This window comes from Schistocerca gregaria, chromosome 4 (genome assembly GCF_023897955.1).
Source record: "Schistocerca gregaria isolate iqSchGreg1 chromosome 4, iqSchGreg1.2, whole genome shotgun sequence".
Classification (NCBI taxonomy): domain Eukaryota; kingdom Metazoa; phylum Arthropoda; class Insecta; order Orthoptera; family Acrididae; genus Schistocerca; species Schistocerca gregaria.
Window position 1 is genome coordinate 403,339,324 of NC_064923.1, and position 20,901 is coordinate 403,360,224.

Consider the following 20,901-nt stretch of genomic DNA (forward strand, 5'->3'; position numbering starts at 1 on the left):
CAAGTAAGTTAGAGAGAGCAGCCATGAGTATTGACAACCTATGTCAGGAGGTAATGAAGTATGTTGAGGAAGACGTGTGCTGATTTTCAGCACCAATCTGTGCTACCAGTTTCATGCACCAGGAAGAATGGACTGGGCTAACTTGGACTTACGCCACAGCCACCAAATGATAACTCGGCATCTGATCAATACAGGTACAACCAACATCTCCGCGAAGTATAATTCCTTGCAAAAGAACAGACATTTGGAGGATGGAGAGCAACACCCCAGTATGTTTCCACCATGGATGCTCAGGACATTTATGATGCTACAGAGCAAGAAGATGACTGTTAGACAACTACTGCACTGCCAGACGTCAACCTGTGGGATGAAGCCCATCACCGTACATTGGAAAAAGTTGGTCCTCAAGATGCCATTGCCAGTCCGTGTCACCATGCAGACACACCACCCATTTATCTAGCCACAGAATTCAGGAAAAGTAATCGAATTGACTATCTGTGGAAGTGAGGCCATAACAGATGAAAATTCTCCATGGACAATAGTCACAAAGATGTGTGGAAATCTCATTGACATCGTAATTGATGGCCAAACTGTCTGAGAGCGTGTAGACTCGGGGGCTTTCTTTTCTTAATGTCAAATGCTTACCACCACCAGCTAAAAGAAGACTGTTCCAAAGTACAAAAAGAATTTTGTGAAAGCCATAAATGAGAAATACATCCAGCCAAAGAGAATGTGTATTGCAAGACTTACTACCAATGACAGACCACAACTCTATGAAGACAACGTAATCATAATGTTGTTCTTGGATGGGACTTCCTGTAGCAATCGCAACCAGTAGTAGACTGTGATAGGTCAGAGCTCCAGGCTGATGAACAAGTTCGAATAAGCATATGTAACAGAGATTGTTCTGGACAGTTGTTTATCGTTGAATACATTATCCTGCTGTCGTCAACAAGATAAGTCCCTGTTGTAAATGTAGATGATTAGTTAAACTGCGAAACTTTTATCAGTTGCAAAAAGCTACTTAGGCTCGTAAAAGAAACTCTACTTGCCAGCAAGGAATGTAAGCATTGCAGGTGGCCAAAGAGAACTTCGGATCACTAATTCTCATGGGCAGACACAGCTCATCCCTAAAGGTATGTGTATAGGGACACATAAAACCAATCAAGAAAGGGCAGCTTAATACCACTGATGAAGAAATGTGGTGGTGCTATTGTACAGACCACATGTGGATGGAAGCTGTTGTTGAAACTGCCAACTGGGTCTGACAGAGAAACAACATTGCTGAGTGTTCTGGACCAATTTCCAAATGCTTTTGAATCTGGTTTGATGAAAAGATATGCCAAATGACCCAAGAAAAACACTCTGACAACACTGGGAATTATCCACTAATAATTCAGCACTCGTATAGATGTTGTCAGCTGAATGACGAATAATCTTGGAGGAAGTGGAGTAGGTGCTCCAAGATTCCAACATTGAAACTTTAGAGCTCTCCTTTTCCATCTCTGTGATCCTCGTGAAGGAGGAGGACGGCACTCTGCGTTTCTTTGCCGAGACCAATGACTGAATAAAATCACCAAAAAAGATGTCTACTCATTGCTGCATATTGATGACACCCCAGATTGCTTGAGTGGAGGAAATTATTTCTCAACGATGGACTTAGAGGAAGGTTACTGGCAAATTTAAGTTAACAATATTGTCTAGGAAATGATTGTCTTCATGACTACTGTGAGCCTCTGGGTGTTTAAAGTTATACTGTTTGGACTGTGTAACGCTCCAGCCCCTTTTGAGTGTATGATAGACAATCTGCTTCAGCATCTTCATGAAGTATATGTTTTCGCTGTCTGGACAACATTGTCTGCTCCTCACCCCTTTCACGAATCTATGTAAGCATAAGCTACATGACAACTATGTTGAAGTGTGTTTATGCTGCAAGCCTCCACCTCAGTCTGAAAAAATCTTTCTTTGTCACCCAAGAAATAAAAATCTTGGGGGATTTGTTTTGGCCACCAACAAGTTCTGGTAGTATTTGGCAAGCCATTTGCCATTGTTATGAATCAACTCTCTCTCTCTCTCTGTGCTGGCTGCCTAGCTTGAAGGATCTGTTGGGTTGACTGGCGAGATGGGCACTGAGGCTTCAGGTGTATGACATCACAGTGTCATTCAAAAACAGATACAAACGCATTGACACTGATTTTCTTCGAAGGAATCCTGTGGTGAAACACAACGTGTGGACAAGTTGACAAAATCTCAGTCATCACTGCACAGAATAACATTGCCGCTGAACAGGGGGAAGATTCAGCATTGGTGAAAACAACAGAAGCCTTGAAGATGGAGGAACCAAGCCCATCCAGAAGATAAAGATTGTATGTTACACCCATGCCAATTCCTCACCACCATAATTGCAGGCATGTCAGTTCCCCACCACCATGATTGCAAGCATGCCAGTTAACTTCTTCCCCCATCTCAGTATGGCTGTGCGAGAAGTGGGTTTATTGGAATAGTTACTTAAGTGCTACTTTATGTTGTATCATATCTTTTGTCGCTTGTTGAATGCCACATATGAAGTCACAGATTATGTCACTTTGTCAAGAAAACAAAAGTGCAGAGAGACATTGCCCATGCCAACTGTATGAAGCCCTGCTACAGTCCTGAGGTGCAGACTGATAATTGAAGCTTCTCGTTAAAGAAAACTGAAGATTTATTAAAAACAAAGGTTCCAAGACTTACCAAGCGGGAAAGCGTCGGCAGACAGGCACAATGAACAAAACACACAAACACACACACAGAATTACTAGCTTTCGCAACCGATGGTTGCTTCTTCAGGAAGGAGAGGGAAAGACGAAAGGATGTGGGTTGTAAGGGAGAGGGTAAGGAGTCATTCCAATCCCGGGAGCGGAAAGACTTCCCTTAGGGGAAAAAAAGACAGGTGTACACTCGCGCGCGCGCACACACACACACACACACACACACACACACACACACAAAAGCAGACATCTGCTTGTGTCTGTGTGTGTGTGTGTGTGTGTGCGTGTGCGTGTGCGTGTGCGTGTGCGCGTGCGCGTGCGCGTGCGCGCGCGTGCGCGTGTACACCTGTCTTTTTTTCCCCCAAGGGAAGTTTTTCCGCTCCCGGGATTGGAATGACTCCTTACCCTCTCCCTTACAACCCACATCCTTTCGTCTTTCCCTCTCCTTCCTGAAGAAGCAACCATCGGTTGCGAAAGCTAGTAATTCTGTGTGTGTGTTTGTGTGTTTTGTTCATTGTGCCTGTCTGCCGGCACTTTCCCGCTTGGTAAGTCTTGGAATCTTTGTTTTTAATATATTTTTCCCATGTGGAAGTTTCTTTCTATTTTATTTACATTATCATTAATTTGAACCCAACAAAAACTGAAGATTTGTTTGATGCTCACAGAGCTTTGACAAGAGGGGCTACCTTGATGGTCATCATAGTAAACAGGGTGTGGTGACATGACCAGAACACAAGTCTCCGTCATTTATGCTGTACAAAGGGCTATTGACAAGATCTAGACCCAGGATGCTGTAGTCAGCTCCATTGAGAACATCTGAAACAGGAGAGGATAGGGTGGCAAACTTTCTTAAAAGAAAATAAGGAAGATACTTATATCCCCAACAAAAAATGAGGGAGATTAAGAGCACGGTGAAATTTCACCAAAAATGAAAGCAATATTCCTAAAAGATAACTATTTAATTACAGATTGCAAATACTTACACATATTTGGCAACAGATTTTGCCTCGGTCAGTAGTTTTATATAATTTTTTACCAAATTTGAAGAATTCACTGCACGAATACGGAAAATTTGTGGCAACTTGCAGTTCAGATTTGATTAGGTTTGTACAACTTCTGTTCCTTACATCTGTCCATTTATTATTCACAAGAGAAAATACCCTCTGAATGTGAGCATCAACTTCTGGTATACTCGTGACATAGCCTACCAGCTTACTCAAGTTTTCAAAATTCACATTATTTGATTTCAAAGTTGTTAAAACTTTTATCCATTTCTGGCCAATACTACCCTCTAAAAAGAGCACATTTAATTGCATCATTAGAACTACAAAATTCCACATATAATTCATCTTCATTCTCGCAATCCAGCTTGACACATTTATAAACTTCATGTTTGTCATTGAATATTTTCTTTTTAGACATAGTGAGATTCAACATTTTAAACTATCATCAGATTTGTTAACTAAGTGAAAATTTAAAGAATCATAGAATTTAATGAAGTTGTTCTCACTAATAGATTTCAAATTTGAATCAAGAACAGTGGGCAACAATTAATGAGTACCACTATAAAAAAAAAATCCATCCCTTTCTCTGTCTAACTATACTGATTAGTAACTGTACAGCTTCATGAGATTTCATGGTACAAAGATCAGAATTCTCCAAATACTTTGCTTTTAGGACAAAAAAAATTTCCAATATCCATTAAGAAACTAATATAAGTCAAACAATTGTGTGTACTTTTGTATTTTCATTGCAAAAATACTTTTTCAAAACTTTAGGACAGTCTGAATCTTCTCATCATCATCTTGGACAGTTTCCAGCCACTGGCTGAGTCTGTATGGAACATAGGCCTCTCCGTCGTCTTCTGTCTTGCCACCATCTCCCCGTCATCACTTTGGTCCAGTCTTCCCCTTTCTTCTGGGCACATTCCTCTACTCCTTTCAGCCATCTGTCTTCCTCTTGGTCTTTTTCCTTCCAGTTTCACCTCGTGCATCCTCCTGGATATCTTCTCCTCCATTCTCTTAACGTGTCCATATCATATCAGCCTTGATTTCTCTATCTCCTCCTGTCATTGTTCCACCTTCTCCCACAAGTCCAATGCCTCGTCCAAGCCGTGGGAGACACAGCAACGTCATGAAGTAGGGGATTGCCTGTAGGAGCAAGGTGCAGTGGGGACAGTATATGACCCAGGACCGCTATGGTAGCTGTGAAGGTCGTGCAGGAACCCTGAAAAGTGAATCTACGATAGGCCTAGCAAGGCATTAGTGGATTATTATTTCTGCTTTCAAAAATAGAACTAGTCTTGGAAAGTGTGAATCTTCTACGCTTTTAAAATAGCTTCTATAGGCTCCCAATTTTTTTAAAAGCCTTTCTACAGCAGGTGTAAGAGAGAACCATCTACATGTGGCAGGATTTCAGCCCATTCAACATTAACAAATACAAAAAATGATTTTAACGTTTCCCTTAGTTTAGCAAAACAAGAGAATTGACCATATGTTTTTGATCCTAACGCTTCGACATCTACATATTGTAAACAGTTGCACGCACGTTTCATGGCATTATGAAGCACATGGGTTAAAAGAACTGGCTTTGAGGATTTTTCCATTCTCATTACTTAATAGTTTCAGGACTGAATGGTGCTTACCGTAATTTATATTGGCACCATCAGCATAGTGTGATGATATTTACTGCCATTCAAATTATTTGATTACAGTGAATTTTTTTAACAACCTATAGGCAACCATTGCAGTTTCCTCTGCCTGTTTTATGAAATTCAACAATTTTTTTACAAAATTACATTAAGTGGTCAAAATATCATCTTACAATTAGAACCGTATTTCTGTTTAGATGAATGGAGGCATCTGTTGCTAAAGAAAAGAACATGTTACACTTTTTGAGGTCATTTAAGACGTCCAAAAAATCATTCACTCTTCTTGGAGCCATTACGTTCATTATAGTCATTTCAGATTTTTCACCCTGTAAAAAAATTTTCCAAAAATTATTAATAAAATATTTTTCTCCACTTGCTGCTCATCGTGAAGATTTCCGCAACATTCTGAAATTAATATTTTTGTAACTTACGTTTAAAATATGTTAGAAGCAAATAACAAAATGTGTAGGAGGACCGCTCTAACACGGAAGGGCGTCACAAGAGATTCTGACCAACATGAACTGACAGACATTTGAACAGATATTTTCTTTGAGACATTAGACCCGCTGAACACATTTCTTCACAGTTTGATCAGTTAGTCCAAGCTCCTATAGCTTAGATTGTATTGTACTGTGTGGTAGGCTAATGAAAGTTCATGTTGTCATTTGTTAGGCCTTTACCCAGGTGAGGAGAGCTGAAGAAAGGTTATCTTGGATGAAGTAGTGACATCATTTGCTACCTGAAATATTCATGTGCTGCACACAATCATTCTTGCTGCCATGTGCAATGCAAAACTCACGTTTGCAATTTGCTTTATAATCATTTGTCCGCTGTTGTCCAGTCCAGGAATATAAAGCTTCCCACTTCGTAAGATATGTACACATATGCTTTGTTTTCTTTTCTAATGGCATATTAACCTTGTCCTCGCTGCCCATCATAAAATCTTGAGCAATGATTCACAGTAAGCACTGGCTCTGAAATGAAGTCACGTCTAACTGCCAAGTGTCAGCTGATCACTTTTAAGATAATCGATAGACATAATGTTGATATAGAATAAGTTGTCTGTGCTGTCCAACATTTCAATGATTTCTGACTGTGCATGTAAAAACATTTAGCATGACTGACACATGTTGTGAGTTGCCAGTTCAAATCTGATCACCAGCAATTATTTGTTACTTAGTATTTATTGAAGGTTCTTGAAATTCCTTATGTTTGTAGTGTTTGCATATTCTGGCCTATTTGATGTTTGTATATGTAGCATCACTCGCCCTACGGGAGTTCAGTTTTGTTCTGTCTCTCGGTGTTTATAATAAATGTGCTATCAGTGCAAATGTTTTACTTTATTGACTGTCCTGATTTTGGATTTGGCGATGATTGTAATTATGTTGACATGGCAATATAATTTTAAAAATAATTTGTTACGTTCCATCCTGGATTTACCATTATTTAATGTTAAAAATATGTATTTAACCAGGGACTAGAAATCAGCAGTTTAATACATTTTTCAGTTTGTTTAATAACTTAATATTTCAACTCATTTGGTGGTGAAATTGTCTGTATAATACATGTTGCCAAAACAATTAAGCTTTTTCTTCCTCAGAAAAAAAGAGTCAAAGAAAAGAAACGAAGATTAAAGGATGAGAAACGAAAGAAGAAGAGAGGAAAATCACCAGCTGATTCAGAAGGAGAGGAACAAAGCAGTAGTGTGTGGCAAGTGGTTTGTTTCACAGAAGAAGACTGGGACAAAGTCACTGAAGGTTTCAGGGACTCTACATCTAAAGTTGAACGAGCCTTGTACCACACCCTGTCGGAAGACTTTCTACCTGAAATACCTCGCCTATTTTCAGAGAAAGAAAAGCTGCAAAGGTCAGTAAACAGTTCTCTCTCTCTCTCTCTCTCTCTCTGTCTCTCTCTCTCTCTCTCTCTCTCTTTCTTTCTGTCTCTCTCTCTCTCTCTCTCTCTCTCTCTCTCTCTCTCTCTCTCTGTGCGTGTGTGCACCTGTTCAAATTGAGTACATAGAGTAATGGTGGTAAGATGTATATTGTTTGAAGAACAACTGTGTGTAGTCTCAATGAAAAAAATTTTAGAAGGGAATGTATAATAAATTTTCATAGCATAAATTTTTGGAAAACTTATTTGCTTGGACAGCTTGAGTCAAGGACTGTGCATTTGGTCTCTGTTTTTCCATCTAGCTTGTTAACTAATGAAAAGGGGCAGCCAGTAGTGCCTTAAAGCAACAGAAAGAATTATTTGTATAGTCAGGTCAAGAAATAAAGGGGTAGCTTTTTATTCTAGAATAATGAAATGCGCGTATCATACGTTAAAGATGTCATAATTCGATGGTAGATGCTACAGCTACTGCATGATAAAAGAATGAAAAACTGTTAAGAGATAGTGGTGTAAATCTTCTGAAAAACAATTTAATACTAACAATGAATGGATGTCTAAACAACAGATAGTAAGCTATCCAATCTCATGCAACTCTGGTGCTAAATATATCAGTTTTGAGTATTTATCTGAAGCATTACTTCTGTATAGTGGTGCAATAAACGTATGTCAGCAAATGGTGGGATACTGTAGGTTTAATGTAAGTGTTGTAATCCTATATGATGTGGAATATAGTGAATTGTCACATCTCTGTAGAATAGGGGAAGGGGAGGGGGTAGTCAAGTGAGGGTCCTTGCAGTTAAACTCTTAGGATTCACTGTGGAAGGCTTCAGAGTGAAGATGCATGAAACTTGGATGGTTTATTATTTTTGATCTAATATTACTTTTTTCTTGGTATTAGAATAGCACACTGCAGGAGTTATTCCATCTTTGTGGTTCTCATTGCTCTGCAAATCCAAATGGACATTGCTAAGTACACTAATATCATTGTTTTAAAAGCCACACAAAGAAGTTGCACGTGTAGAATGTGTACCTAATATTTTAGAGACAGAAGGACGTGTTACATGTACTATTGTAAAATTGACCAAACAGTAGTTTGAGTTACATATTGCAATTATATTCTTCTTTGGATGTGTGTAGTCATTGTACAAATGGAGTAAGTGATGTTACTATTCTTGTATTCCCAATTTGATGTGACAGTTCTCCAGGACTTCAGTTAAAAATTAATTATGATTTTTGTCTTTGAGTGATCTGCCTCATCTTCTCAGAGTATCTTTTTGTAACAAATAAATAACTCTGCACCTTAAAGCTTTGTCTACAATACACATACCCAGTTTCTGTCAGTGTAATGGGGTAGAACTGACAGTCCAGGTAACCTTAGAAGTTCTTCTTACGACATACATCTGAGTTGTGGTTTTATATGTGCTAGAACTACTGTTTGGGCCAGTACATTCACCGTGAATCTGACACCTGCAGTGGAGGTCATATTGTGCTGGCGGTATTCGTTTTTGTGTGATAATGCCGATCCGAGCTAGCACTTGCATTATGTGGCTAATGTTTGTGGTGGATTTTTTTTTTTACCACATTAAAAAAATAAAAATTATCTTTTTCTTGAGTCTCAGTCTCAGAGTTCCCATTTATGCAACACCGACAAATGCATATTATTCTTATTGTCATAGGAACTCTTCATCATTAATTGATTCCAAGTCTTTTTATTTAAACACAATAACTTTTCCAGACTTTATTCAGATTGGCCATAGAGTTGTTTGAAACCATAACATATGTGAAAAGCTTATCTGATACTTATCTGACAGTTTGACCTACAGTTTCCGCTTCATGGAGATATGTTAGTAAGGGTTCAGTGGTTCAGTTTCAACAAACTGGACCAAAGAATTAGAATTATAAAAATAATAAACTATCATATCCTCTAGGAAGTAAGTTTTGTTGATGAATCCAGGAAACATGTGGTGCAGCTGCATCTTCAATGCATGCACCATACATATGGTCTTTTTGTCTCTGATGTGTTCCATAGGTATTTGTGTTCTGGTCTGGACCTGTTTTGTGCATTCAAAAAGCAAACAATTATCCAAATCTCAAATGTGTGATTTGATTATGTGTATAAACTACAGTCATCTGGTAGATAAGTGCACACGGCATACAAGAGTAAAAAAGACAGCAGTCTTGTGGATGCCTTAAATGTGTAGTTTTACCACAATTTTCCTTGGATTCATTAACAAAACTTGCTACCTACGTGACATAACATTTTACAGAAAGGATAGATTGCTGCTCACTAAATAGACACGACATTGAGTTGCAGACACGCACAATGAGAAAGACTGTCAAATATTTAAGTTGAGTTGAAAATGTGTGTCTTTTTCTATTTTTGAAAAAGGACTTGCGGGTCCAAAAGCTTAAATTTTTATCAGCCTCTTTCATTGTGCCTGTCTGCAACTCAATCTCTCCTTTTATGTCATCCTATCCTGGACTCTCCATTGTTTGACATAATACTCTTATTTCACAAAATCTGTGGTTCATTTTGTTGGTATTTAACCAACCAAAGTCTTACTAACGCATTTACCTGGGGAGAGAGCTCATAGCTGGAGTTGTCACAGGTACTATTTACATCTCAGAAGCTTATGAGAAAAAGCCAATGTATTATCGGTTCATAGATGATTGTTAATGCTCAGAGCTGATGAATGTTCATGGTTAAAAGAGAAGAGGGTGGTGATAAAAGTTTACAGGAACTTGTGGGAAGGATTGTGCTGCTGATTAGAGGCAACAGGAGGTTACAAATAATGACAGTTGTGTTCAAATTTTCACTGATTTCACATAAATTTTCACAATTTTGAGTTTTAAATGAAGACCGTATTGGTTGCGGAGATATTCTCAAATTAGTGCTTCACCTACTAATACTGTTTGCACCTTCTTCTACGAAAATAAGACATTTTGTGTGGGAAACCTAAAACTGTTTCAACAAGGGTACCATCACTAGCCTGTAATGAATGCTCCAAATAAATTAAGTGTTGGCATATGATCGGAATTTAATCCTGAATATTTGCTTGTTGCAGTCAGAATTTTCATTTCATTGTATCATTTAAATGGAACTACTACTCTAGGTTTTTTTGCTGTTGAGCGTTCATCATCGAGAGATTTACTCGTAAAAAGATAAGTGGTAAGATATTTTAACTATCGACAAATTGGAAATAGCTTATGCTTCAAATCATACTAGTATTGTGTGTGCTGTAACTGGCTGTCAGATTTACTATTTAGTGACTGCCACATAATTAAATAATCAGAATTTCAGTAAAGAGCAATAAAAAAATAATTGCACAGTTGTGATTTTACTTAGTGCATTGAACATGTCAACAAGCAGCAGACTGTTATTTGCTTTGAAACACTAATTCTGTAACACACTGAAAATTTTTTTTACTGAAGTATCGCATTTTGATGTACGGAATGTACTCCCTCCCTCCCCTCCCATGAGAAAAATTTGTTTTTAATATACTCTATCAAAATTACAAACTTTTATAGACATAAAGTATCTGCTTAAAAAGTTACCATTACACCTATTCTGAATTTATGCTATTTATTGGTTGTCTATGTTTTGATAATACAAGAGGAAAACAAAGGCAAAGGTGACATGATAGTTTGAGCAAGATGGACACTACATGGAGCACTTCTGCATGTCGGGAAATCTCAAACCTATTCGAGTGACAGGATTGTTTGCTAAGCAATACCGTTTGGAACTCCTCAAAATAAATTTGTATGAAATGTCAATAGCCAAAACTTCATCCATAAATGTCAGGTGACCCCTATATTAATGTAAAAGTGCTGTCAAAATGTTTACCACAACAGTAGTAGTTTAATCTGTGATCTTTTATTTTTGAAATTACAAATTTGGAAAAAAACCTAGTCTTACAGCCAGGTAAATATGGCAAAATCATTGCTGCATAGTTGTGGCGAAAGGCCGATAGCAACATGAAGATCCTTTTCAGAAAAGACTATTAAAATTGCCTTTTGTTGTACTTTTCCCATGTCAGCTGTGACCAGATGCAGATGTCGCCTTGAAAGGAAGAAGGAAGGAGCAATATGAAAGGGTGGAGGGGGGGGGGGGCAGTTAAGGGTGGTAGGGTATGGATGGGGAGAGGGAGGAGTGCAGGGACTAGGTGGCAGCAGGACAGGGCTGCCAGGTGCAGTGTCGGGAGCCTGTGGGAGATCAGGGAGTGTAAAAGGAGAGCAGCAGAGAAGGGGAAAAGGTCAGTGTGTTGTTGAGAGAGAGAGAGAGAGAGAGAGAGAGAGAGAGAGAGAGAGAGAGAGAGAGAGCAGTGCTTGATGAGGGTTGAGGGGATGTGAATTGCGAGGAGGTGATATGATGGAAGAGGCGGGACGGGGCAGGGAGGGCGAGGAACAATGTGTTACCACATGTTTAGGCCGAGATAATTTTGGGAGCAGAGAATGTGTTGTAAGGATAACTCCCATCTGCGCAGTTCAGAAAACCTGGTAGTGGAGGGGAGGATAGAGATTGCCCGGGTTGTGAAGCAGTCATTCAGTCACGCGTGTTACGTTCTTCTGCATCATGTGCCACAGCATGGCCCACTTTGCTCTTGGCCACAGTTTGGCAGTGGCTATTCGTCTTATTTTCCAAACCCACCTGTACCACATGAACTCTTCCCCCTCTCTCTTTCCTTCTCCCCCCCCCCCCCCCCCACTTAGACCCTGATATATTTCCTCCTCCTCTGTCCCACTCTGGATTGTTGCTTTCATTCAACATGAGAACTTTGTTCTAGCCACAGTGTTCAGGGATAACAGTCATGGATGTGTGAGGTGTGCCTGTTTGCGTGAATATGTTTTCTATTCTGAAGGAGGCTTTGGCTGAAAGCTTAGTGTGTAACAGTCTTTTCATTGTGCTTGTCTGGATCTCAGTGTGTCACCTTCACCATGGGCAGTAATCTATCCTTGTCATAACATTGTTGATATTCCAACGTGGACTTTTCATAGTCTGATTCTGTACCTTTCTCGTAGATTTCCTGTTTAGAAACATCATGCGGGTGATACTTTTTGTTGATAGACGAAATGTTGATCTTGGTTTTATGTGTTTGTGTCTGCTGTTTAACCCTTTACTGCTGGAGTTGCATCATCTGCTTGGCATGTTGAGGCACCGTGGCCTACGGCATAATCTGGCTACCTGCGCTAAGTGCCTGTCCTTTGCAGCTGCCACAGGGACCAGAGCAGCCTGTGCTGCGCAGCCCACCCTGTGCTGAATACTTCTGGACTTATTACGCCTCGCCCAGAGCCAGCGTGTATTTTTGGCGACTCTGAGCTGTAATTCCTTGCGAAATAGTTTTTGTAAAAAAAATCAGATTTGGCCATCTTTACAACTCTATGCATTCTTTTAAGAATAATAATTAAAAGAATTTCATGAGCCATATTGAGCCAGAAAATAGTAGGTAAAATCACCCAAAAAAAGGCACCAAAAAAAAAATTTCAAAGTTTGGTTTCTTGCATCTCCTGGCCTAATGCCATGATGAATGTGAAACTTGGCATGTAGTAATGTAACAACACAAGGTTCTCAAATATAATATTTCATTTGAATAGCACTTTCCAGTACTGAATGAATTAAACACAAAATTGAAGATGCAAAAATGTAAAAAATGTGGTATTTTTGTTCTGACTTTGCTAAAAAGAATGCTCTATAAAACATTCCAAGCTGTATAATTGGATGAAAGTTGGGCGCGAAAATCATTCCCGAAAACAATGTAAACTTCGGATTCGCGTATCTGGTTGAGTGAATGCATGATGAAAATGAAATTTAGAATGATAACACAAAGATATGGAATAAAAAATTTTATTCCCCTGCTATTTTCAATTATCTACAAATTAGTCGAAATGATGTTGATTTATATGAATAGAGGAATGCTGGATACATTCGATACTTCTTTTACATATACCATTTTCTATTAATGCTTCAAAGCCAGTCTCATTCGAACAACCAATTTTAAGCCCCCCATCCTCCTCGGAACAGTGAGTTTTCATTTCCCATATTGCCTAACAACAGAGGCAAAGTAGCAAGAAAAATTGCACTGAGAACAGAGTTTTAACTTCTGCATGTTATTTCTCGATGATCAAAGGTGTTTGAAATCATTTATGGAAAACAGGTTTTGTACAAGTAGACTGAATGTGATCTATGTAAGTACTATTTAGGATAAAATAATATAACTGTCTATGTTACATGTTAATAATTTAAATGTATCGCACGTAGATTAATATATGGGTTTTGTTATACTGGTACAATGTATTTTGTGTAATTACATTTGCCACAGTACACACATTGCACCATCTCAATCACAAAGTCCATTCTTTTGCCAGCAAACTGCTACATATGAAGAGGTCAGGAATTGTTTGAATAATTTTACACCTATTTCAACTATTTCCCATCCTCCTTTTCGATTTGGGTTTTGAATCGGCACGAAAAAAATATTTCTTGCACCATTTCACAGTCTAACGCTATTATCCAACTGAGCTTAGGAGCATGTCACAATGGTCAACTGCATCCATACTTGAATTGTAATCTACAGTACATTGTGGGTTCTATATTTTTTCGCCAGCATTTCTTTCAGTCTTCTGTTTCAGCCATTTGTGTTGTATGACTTGTGGTTAACATGGACACCACTCTCTTATCGCACCAATTGATAGCACGGATCCTGTCCGGGACTTAAACTCAGTTTTTCCTCATTTTAATTTGGCATGTTGCATCTATTCTTACGGACAGTGCCGCAAGCAGCTATTCCGTGGTTTCGAAAGCAGATGAACAAGTCTGGGCTGGAGTATCAATTATCGACATATAGAATATGACCCTGTTCCAGATATAGTCCCATAAGAGTTGCCACTACATTGCCACTTTTCCCTAAATTGTGGAACCCAATTTCTGTTGTTACTACTGTACATAAAATAGAATCCAAAATATACCCTCGCTGATTGTCATGCAGTACAAACGTCTTTATTCCAAATCTACATCACTTGGTTGGAATAAATTGCTTAAGAGATAATCATCCTTTGAACAGGAAGAGCCTTTCATGTATACAAAGCTTCTGATGTGGAAGAAATTAATTATGAAATGTCTTGCGAACTTTATCAATACTCATTCTAATTTAAATAGACTGTCACCTCCAGTACTTGCTGAATTATCACTGGAGCGCAGAATTCTCCGTAGTAGACAAAAATTATCTTGGAATGTAATTTTGCTGAAAACTGATGTGTTCAAAAGTGTATCTTTGGACCAATAATCACTTGATTTTAACTTCTTAACTTCCGCCATTAGAAGGCAAGTAGCAACAATAACATGCTTAATTATGTATAGGCAGTGAAATTCTAATCCTGCCCAAAGACATCAGGTGGGTCCTCTCATACTTTGGATCTGAGTGATGTGTCCTTTTTTCTCCACATTCTGAAATCTATCCGTATATCCTCCCTGACAAAGGAACCAACAGTTCTGAAAGGTAGGAAAATTTTCTTTTTTTTCCCTACTTTTATTGTATCTTTTGGCAGCACAGGAATTTCGTCACTTGGAGATAAGCACTTGCCGATCAGTGTCCTTGCAGGTATGTTTTTGGAAGGCTTACAGTATGTGAAGAATCTGTGACACATGTTGACCCACTGAGTGTAGTACTCACTATTGAACTCTGATCCATTGCAGTGGTACACAATTTTACACTAAAATTTCTAGAATGTGCCTAAGGCTAAATGAGTCTAGCTGTGCAGTCTTCTGGGCCACCCACAACTGTACTGGGTCTCTTCCTTCTGGATTTGCTTTGTACTAATGCATCCTCTCTTGCTAAACACCTTGTGAGCCACAATGTAAAGGCGACAATGTACTACTCTTATGCGGCTGTCCTATGGACATGTAAATGATAAATTAAACACATTCCCCTCTCCTTTGCACCTTGTCAAGTCAAATTATATAATGGATGATGCTTCAGGCTCTTGCCTCATCTCACAATATGGCCCTGGGCCCTTATTCCATTCACAGTCAGATGGTAAACAATGTGACTGTTAGTCAACAGTACCTTCCCTTCGCAGTGGCGAAATATTATTGTTACAGCCCTTAGGCTGGTCAAAAACCCAACAGCCATTGACAGTTACTTGCTGATTAGCCTCATCAACATGCTTTGCAAATTGCTTGAAATGATGGTTGTCCACTGATTGAGCTATGTTTTAAGAGTCTTGGCCTTTTGTCCCCCTATCAGTGTGGTTTCCAGGAGAGGCTGTTCACAACAGACCATCTACCATCTAGTTAGGTTGGAAATGACGGTCTGACAAGCTTTCTCTAAATGACAACATGTCATTGCAGTCCTTCTTGACCTATGTAGGATGCCATCATTATATTTTATTTACCCTCCATGACTGAGACTTTCAATGCCCCCTACCAATTTTAATTCATTAGTTTTTTGTCACCAATTGTTCTGGGGCCATGTTGATACTTCACTCAGCTCTGCACAGAGAATGGCTTCCTGCAGGGCTTTTTGCTGAGTGTCACACTCTTCCTTATCATTGTTAATGAGATATTGACCTCGGTTGGGCCACTGATCACCTCCATGCTGTATGGAAATTACTTTTGCAGCTCCCACTGCATGGACTTGCTGAACACCAGCTCCAGGATGCTTCCGATGGGCCTCTGCTTGGACCCCTTCAGCTGCATGCGAAAGCTTAACACTCTCTGCTTCCTTGTCCCCACCTCTTGCAGTGCAGATTGCGGTACTCTCTTTTGTATTTACCAGGATCTGGTCGAAACTCACAGGGTCATTCCATACCAAGTGGTCCAGGAAAAAAAATAATTGGTTGCATGACCATCTCAGAAAAATTTGGTATTTGTGTGTGATTTCCCTAAAATTTAGTGGGATAAAAAATATTTTTAAATTTTGTATCATTTAGAAACAGCAGCCACTCTTGTTTCCAACTGCAGGCTGTTTTTTGTGTTTGCAAGCACCTTTGATTCTTTTAATTATTCAGTAATGGATTGTCCCAGACCTTTCAAGTAAGCAGCATTTAGTTCGGCACAGTAACACTATAAGTTAAAACCCTGATCACCTAGCTGAATATATTCCTTAATATATTTTTAATGGGTCAAAGTTATTGGCCGCAAATTAAAAAACTGTTTTTAAACATTGTTTTTTCCAAAGAAGAAGTAATTTCTCAACCACAATATTTGTGTGCTATTAGACTATATAGTATAGCTACTTTTTATGGAGTATAAGTGGTGAAAAGCTTACACTAAAAAAATACACTATTTAAAAAAAAAAAACACGAGGCAAAAATACGTTTCTTAATATCTGCAATGTCTGGACTAATGTAATAAAGTGTATCAAGTATGTAATTAAAAAACATGGGGGCAGGAGGGGGGGGGGACATATGAAATTGAAGTAAGGAATAATTATTTGTCAAAACAATCCTCCGCAGAAAGTTTCAGCAGGCTATCAGACAGCATCTGCAAGTCTGTACGGCTCGTAGACAAGCCTGTACAAGTCTGTGTGTTGTTTTCCCCTTCTACAAAACATATGTTAACTCACACTCAGTTAACAATGAGCTCTTGAAGTATGCAGTTTAACAATGGAATGTCAATGTTTTCTTGGTATTCATATTAATGAAGCTTGCCACAAAAGTGTGTGTGGAGTGTTTCCTAAAGACGTTACTTTAATCAAATATTACAGTGAAGAAAAAAGTGTTCTTTCACGTACGATTTGGCTCAGAATTTAACTCAACTTGCGAGTACCATGGAATTAAATACTTAAAGAAATTTTATCACTTTTTTGGCCAGTCTTTGATTGAACCCTTCTAAGAAACATAAGAAACCTATAACAAAAGGTCTGAGAGAAATAACATTTGATCACTATTTAAAAATAAAAGCCCTTTTATTGATCCAATACCAGCAAAGTCACTGTGTCCAGCATGTTATTCTAAGATATTTATCATTGTCAAGGAAAGTGGTATTGATAGTTCAGATAAAGAATTTTGTGACTCATTAGAAACTATAAAAAAGTGGATTCAGGAATCCTAGGTGCATTGCCTACTAGTAAAATTAGAAAACCAAGTGAAAAAATTGAGAAAGTTGCAATGACTGTCAAGAAGGGTTTGAAAGCTTCATTTGAAAATAAAAATTACACTAAACCACATAGAAGTTGTAAAACGTCTCTGACCAAATGTGATGATTTGATAGAAAAGCAAAAAACTAAAGGTCATATTTCAAACAAAGAGGATAAAGGTAAGATTATCAGTTCACTACCAAATTCTTCGATTCGAGCAAAAGTTAGTGATGAGTTTAATGTGTCAGAATGTTTGGTTAAATTAACAAGGCAGTTAGTAAAAGAGCAGGGAATTTTACCTAAATGTCAAAAGAAAAATGCAACTAATTTCATAGATGAAAACACGATTGAAATGGTTGTTAGGTTTTATGAGCGTGACAATAAGAGCCATTTGATGCCTGACAAAAAAGATTCTGTTTATGTGAATGAAAACAGTAATAAGGTTCAGAGACAAAAAGTTAATATTGTTTAATTTAAATTAACTATGCTCTGAATTCAAAAAAGAAAATCTTGACATTAAAATTGGAAGATTGAAATTTTGCAAGTTGAGACTGAAATGGTGAATAGTTGTAGGCGCATCTGACACTCATAATGTTTGTGTGTGTTGGTTTGTATCAACAGAATGTAAAGTTGACAATAGGTGGGGGCAATTTTGGGGTTGACTATGAAGACCGTTTGGAAGTCCTGGTTTTGCAGTGTTGACAGTTAAAATTGTGTGATCATGGAAAAATATTAAGACTGTCCTGTCCACAGTGGGCCCACAGCTCTTCCGTGTGTACATGTGTGGCAATACGGGTTCGTTAGCGATTGCAGTTTTTATTCTTTTCCGGGCTGCTTTACCTTCCCCTTGCTTCTCCTTATTCTTTCCCCAGTCCTTTACCTCTTCGGGTTCTTCTTTATGTCGGCCTGGGTACCCTCCTGCCTTTGCTCCATCTTGCGGTTTTGGTTGGTTTACTTTTCCTCCTCCTTTTTGGCTTTTCTTTCTTTGGTCCTTCTCAGGGACTAAATTGGAAATCTGTAGTGTGAGTCAGACGGGGAAGAACTCCCTCCTCATCTCCATCATCTCTCCCTTTTCCTGCCGTCCCCTCTCTTCCTGCCAAAGCCCTTTCACCCCCCTTGCTACACCAGCTTGGTAGCCAGTCCATGTGTTGGGGCTGTTATGTGTGTTATGTGCCCGTCTAGGTGGGCCCCCTGATATTGGACAATACTTTTTTCAATCACCTCTACTGTCCTTCTTGTAAAAGTGTGTGACCTGTGCTTTTTTTTTTTCCAAAAACTGGGCACGATTTTTTGTTTGAGGGATCTACATTAGGTTGTATTTTGAAGAGGAGCTAACTCAGCCGCAAATTCAGTTCAGAGTGTGACAGGGTTTCCGTAAGTGTGTGACCTGTGCTTTTTTCTGAAAACTGGGCACACTTTTTTGTTCGAGGGATCTAAAATAGATTGTACTTGGAAGAGGGGCCAACTCAGCTGCAAATTCAGTATAGAATCTGACAGGGATTCCATCAGGCCATGGAGTTTTGTTCAGTTTTAATGATTTCAGCTGTTTCTGAACACCTGACACTAATAATTATTTCATTCATCTTTTCAGTGCTGTGATGATTAAACTGAGGCAATTTTCTTGGGTTTTCATATGTAAAAGGAACATTTGAAAATTGAGTTACGCAGTTATGCATTTCAACTTTTGCTTCACTACCCTCAGTTTCAGTTCCTGTCTCATTCACTAAGAACTGGACAGTAACTCTGGTGCAACTAACAGCCTTTACATACAAGCAGAATTTCTATATTCTGCTACAGTATTTATTGAAGGCATGACTCATTGCTTTCTTGATAGCCAAACACATTTCATTCAGTATCTCCCTATCTATAGCCCTACATTTTAAGACTTGTTACTCAGTAACCTCTGTTTCTTCATCTATATTTCTTTAAAAAATTCTTTACATTGACTGTATACCGTGCAGGTTCCCTCCATTCTGAAGTGTTCTGCTGGGCACATATGTATCTGGTGCATGGTCAGTTATTTTTTTAAACTTGAGCCATGGGTCCTGTACATGCTCCTGCCCTCTGCTGAAAGTTTCCAGCTAACTAACTAACTCAAGTTCCTCAGTGATATATGGCACTACTGATATTTTATCTAGTTTACAGCTTGTTTTAACTGTCCTTTGTACATTGTAATAGTTTTTGTCACACCCGCATCACGGTCACTGATGCCACTTGTGAGTATGTGAGTAGACAAAATCACTGAGCTTGTGTTTACATAATGGAGTTATTTTCAATTTATTGAGCACCTATTTGCAGTTGTTAAGTGAGCAGTTATGTAAAATAAGTTAATTTAAAAGTGTGGTGTTGTCTGACACCTATGCAGTGTTGGTGAGAAAGGGATTGAATTAGTAAATGTGGCACCTCGCTGCTGTCTATTGTTGACAGTGTATTGTAAAGTTGTGTAACTGTGTTTTAGTCTCCTGTTGATGAAATAATGAATCAGCAAAAAATTACTTCACTTGTGCACCATTAATTGTATTACTGGTAGAATGTATAAATTTCTTCCATTCAGGAATTGCTAACACTTTACACTAGGCAACAGTTGATGATGGCACTTACCACCCACCCACATTATATCTTCCAAGATGGGTGTGAATATGTCTAATGGAATTTGACTGATCGTGTTAAAGTCTAGAATAGCAATCTGCTGTAATGCGTTGCTTGAGTTACGTGAAAGTAACTGAAATTGTATAACACATAGGTGACTCACTTCTATTGCAGAGGGAGACAGTTTAAGTATCTGAGCTTCTTCAGATGTTGGGACAGCAGAGACTGAGGTGATGTGTTTGATACGCCTCATGCTGTGAAAAGTATTCCAGACAGCTACAGTAGAGACAAAGAAATCAGCATACGATATTGCAGTGCCTGTGTTACTCTGGTTAAGATGAAGAATTCCTTTGGACATGCATGCATGTCCAAAGAAACTTTGCATTGTAATCAGAATAACACTCGCACTCCAGTATATTATTTCTCTGCCGATTCTGGGTGAGCGACTTTCAAGTACAACATATGACCTCCATAATAAATGTAAGAGTGTAGCTCATAGATCCGTGGTTGACAAAATATGGAAGTTTTGGTCTGGCCGTCAGTCGTGCACGGATAGCCAAATGGTGAGGCAACTGCTCGTGATAAGCTGGAAATCCTGGTTCGTGCCCTAGTGCGGCACAAATTTTCATTGTTGCCATTCCATTCTACAGCTGATGGTTGTCCTTATTTGTAGTTGCAAATAAATTTAATGTATGAAATCAACATTGTCAAATACATAATTGACAACATGTAACACTTGGCAAAGGTCCTTTAGTGCGATACACAGTTGATAGCTCCAGCTGTTTAGGAGCTCACTTCACTACCACAAGTAAGTACTGACTTAATAACTCCACTATATAAATATGAGCGCAGTGAGTTTGTTTCTCACATAACAGTACTGGACAGCAAATGCTGGGGATATATATATTCTGTCCATAAACTGAAAAGTGAGCAGTGTTCATGGTGGGGAAGT

General features: G+C 38.7%; 1 protein-coding gene across 2 annotated transcripts in view; it reads left to right on the forward strand.

Annotated features, from left to right (window-relative positions):
- LOC126267507 (mucin-12-like) overlaps positions 1-20,901 on the forward strand; it is a 278,640-nt gene that overhangs the window by 76,585 nt on the left and 181,154 nt on the right. The window contains exon 6 of one of the 2 annotated variants that reach the window (XM_049972804.1): positions 6,983-7,263. In XM_049972804.1, the coding sequence (XP_049828761.1) occupies positions 6,983-7,263 (281 nt within the window). The remainder of the gene's footprint in view (positions 1-6,982; positions 7,264-20,901) is intronic. The other variant, XM_049972806.1, reaches the window with a different exon arrangement.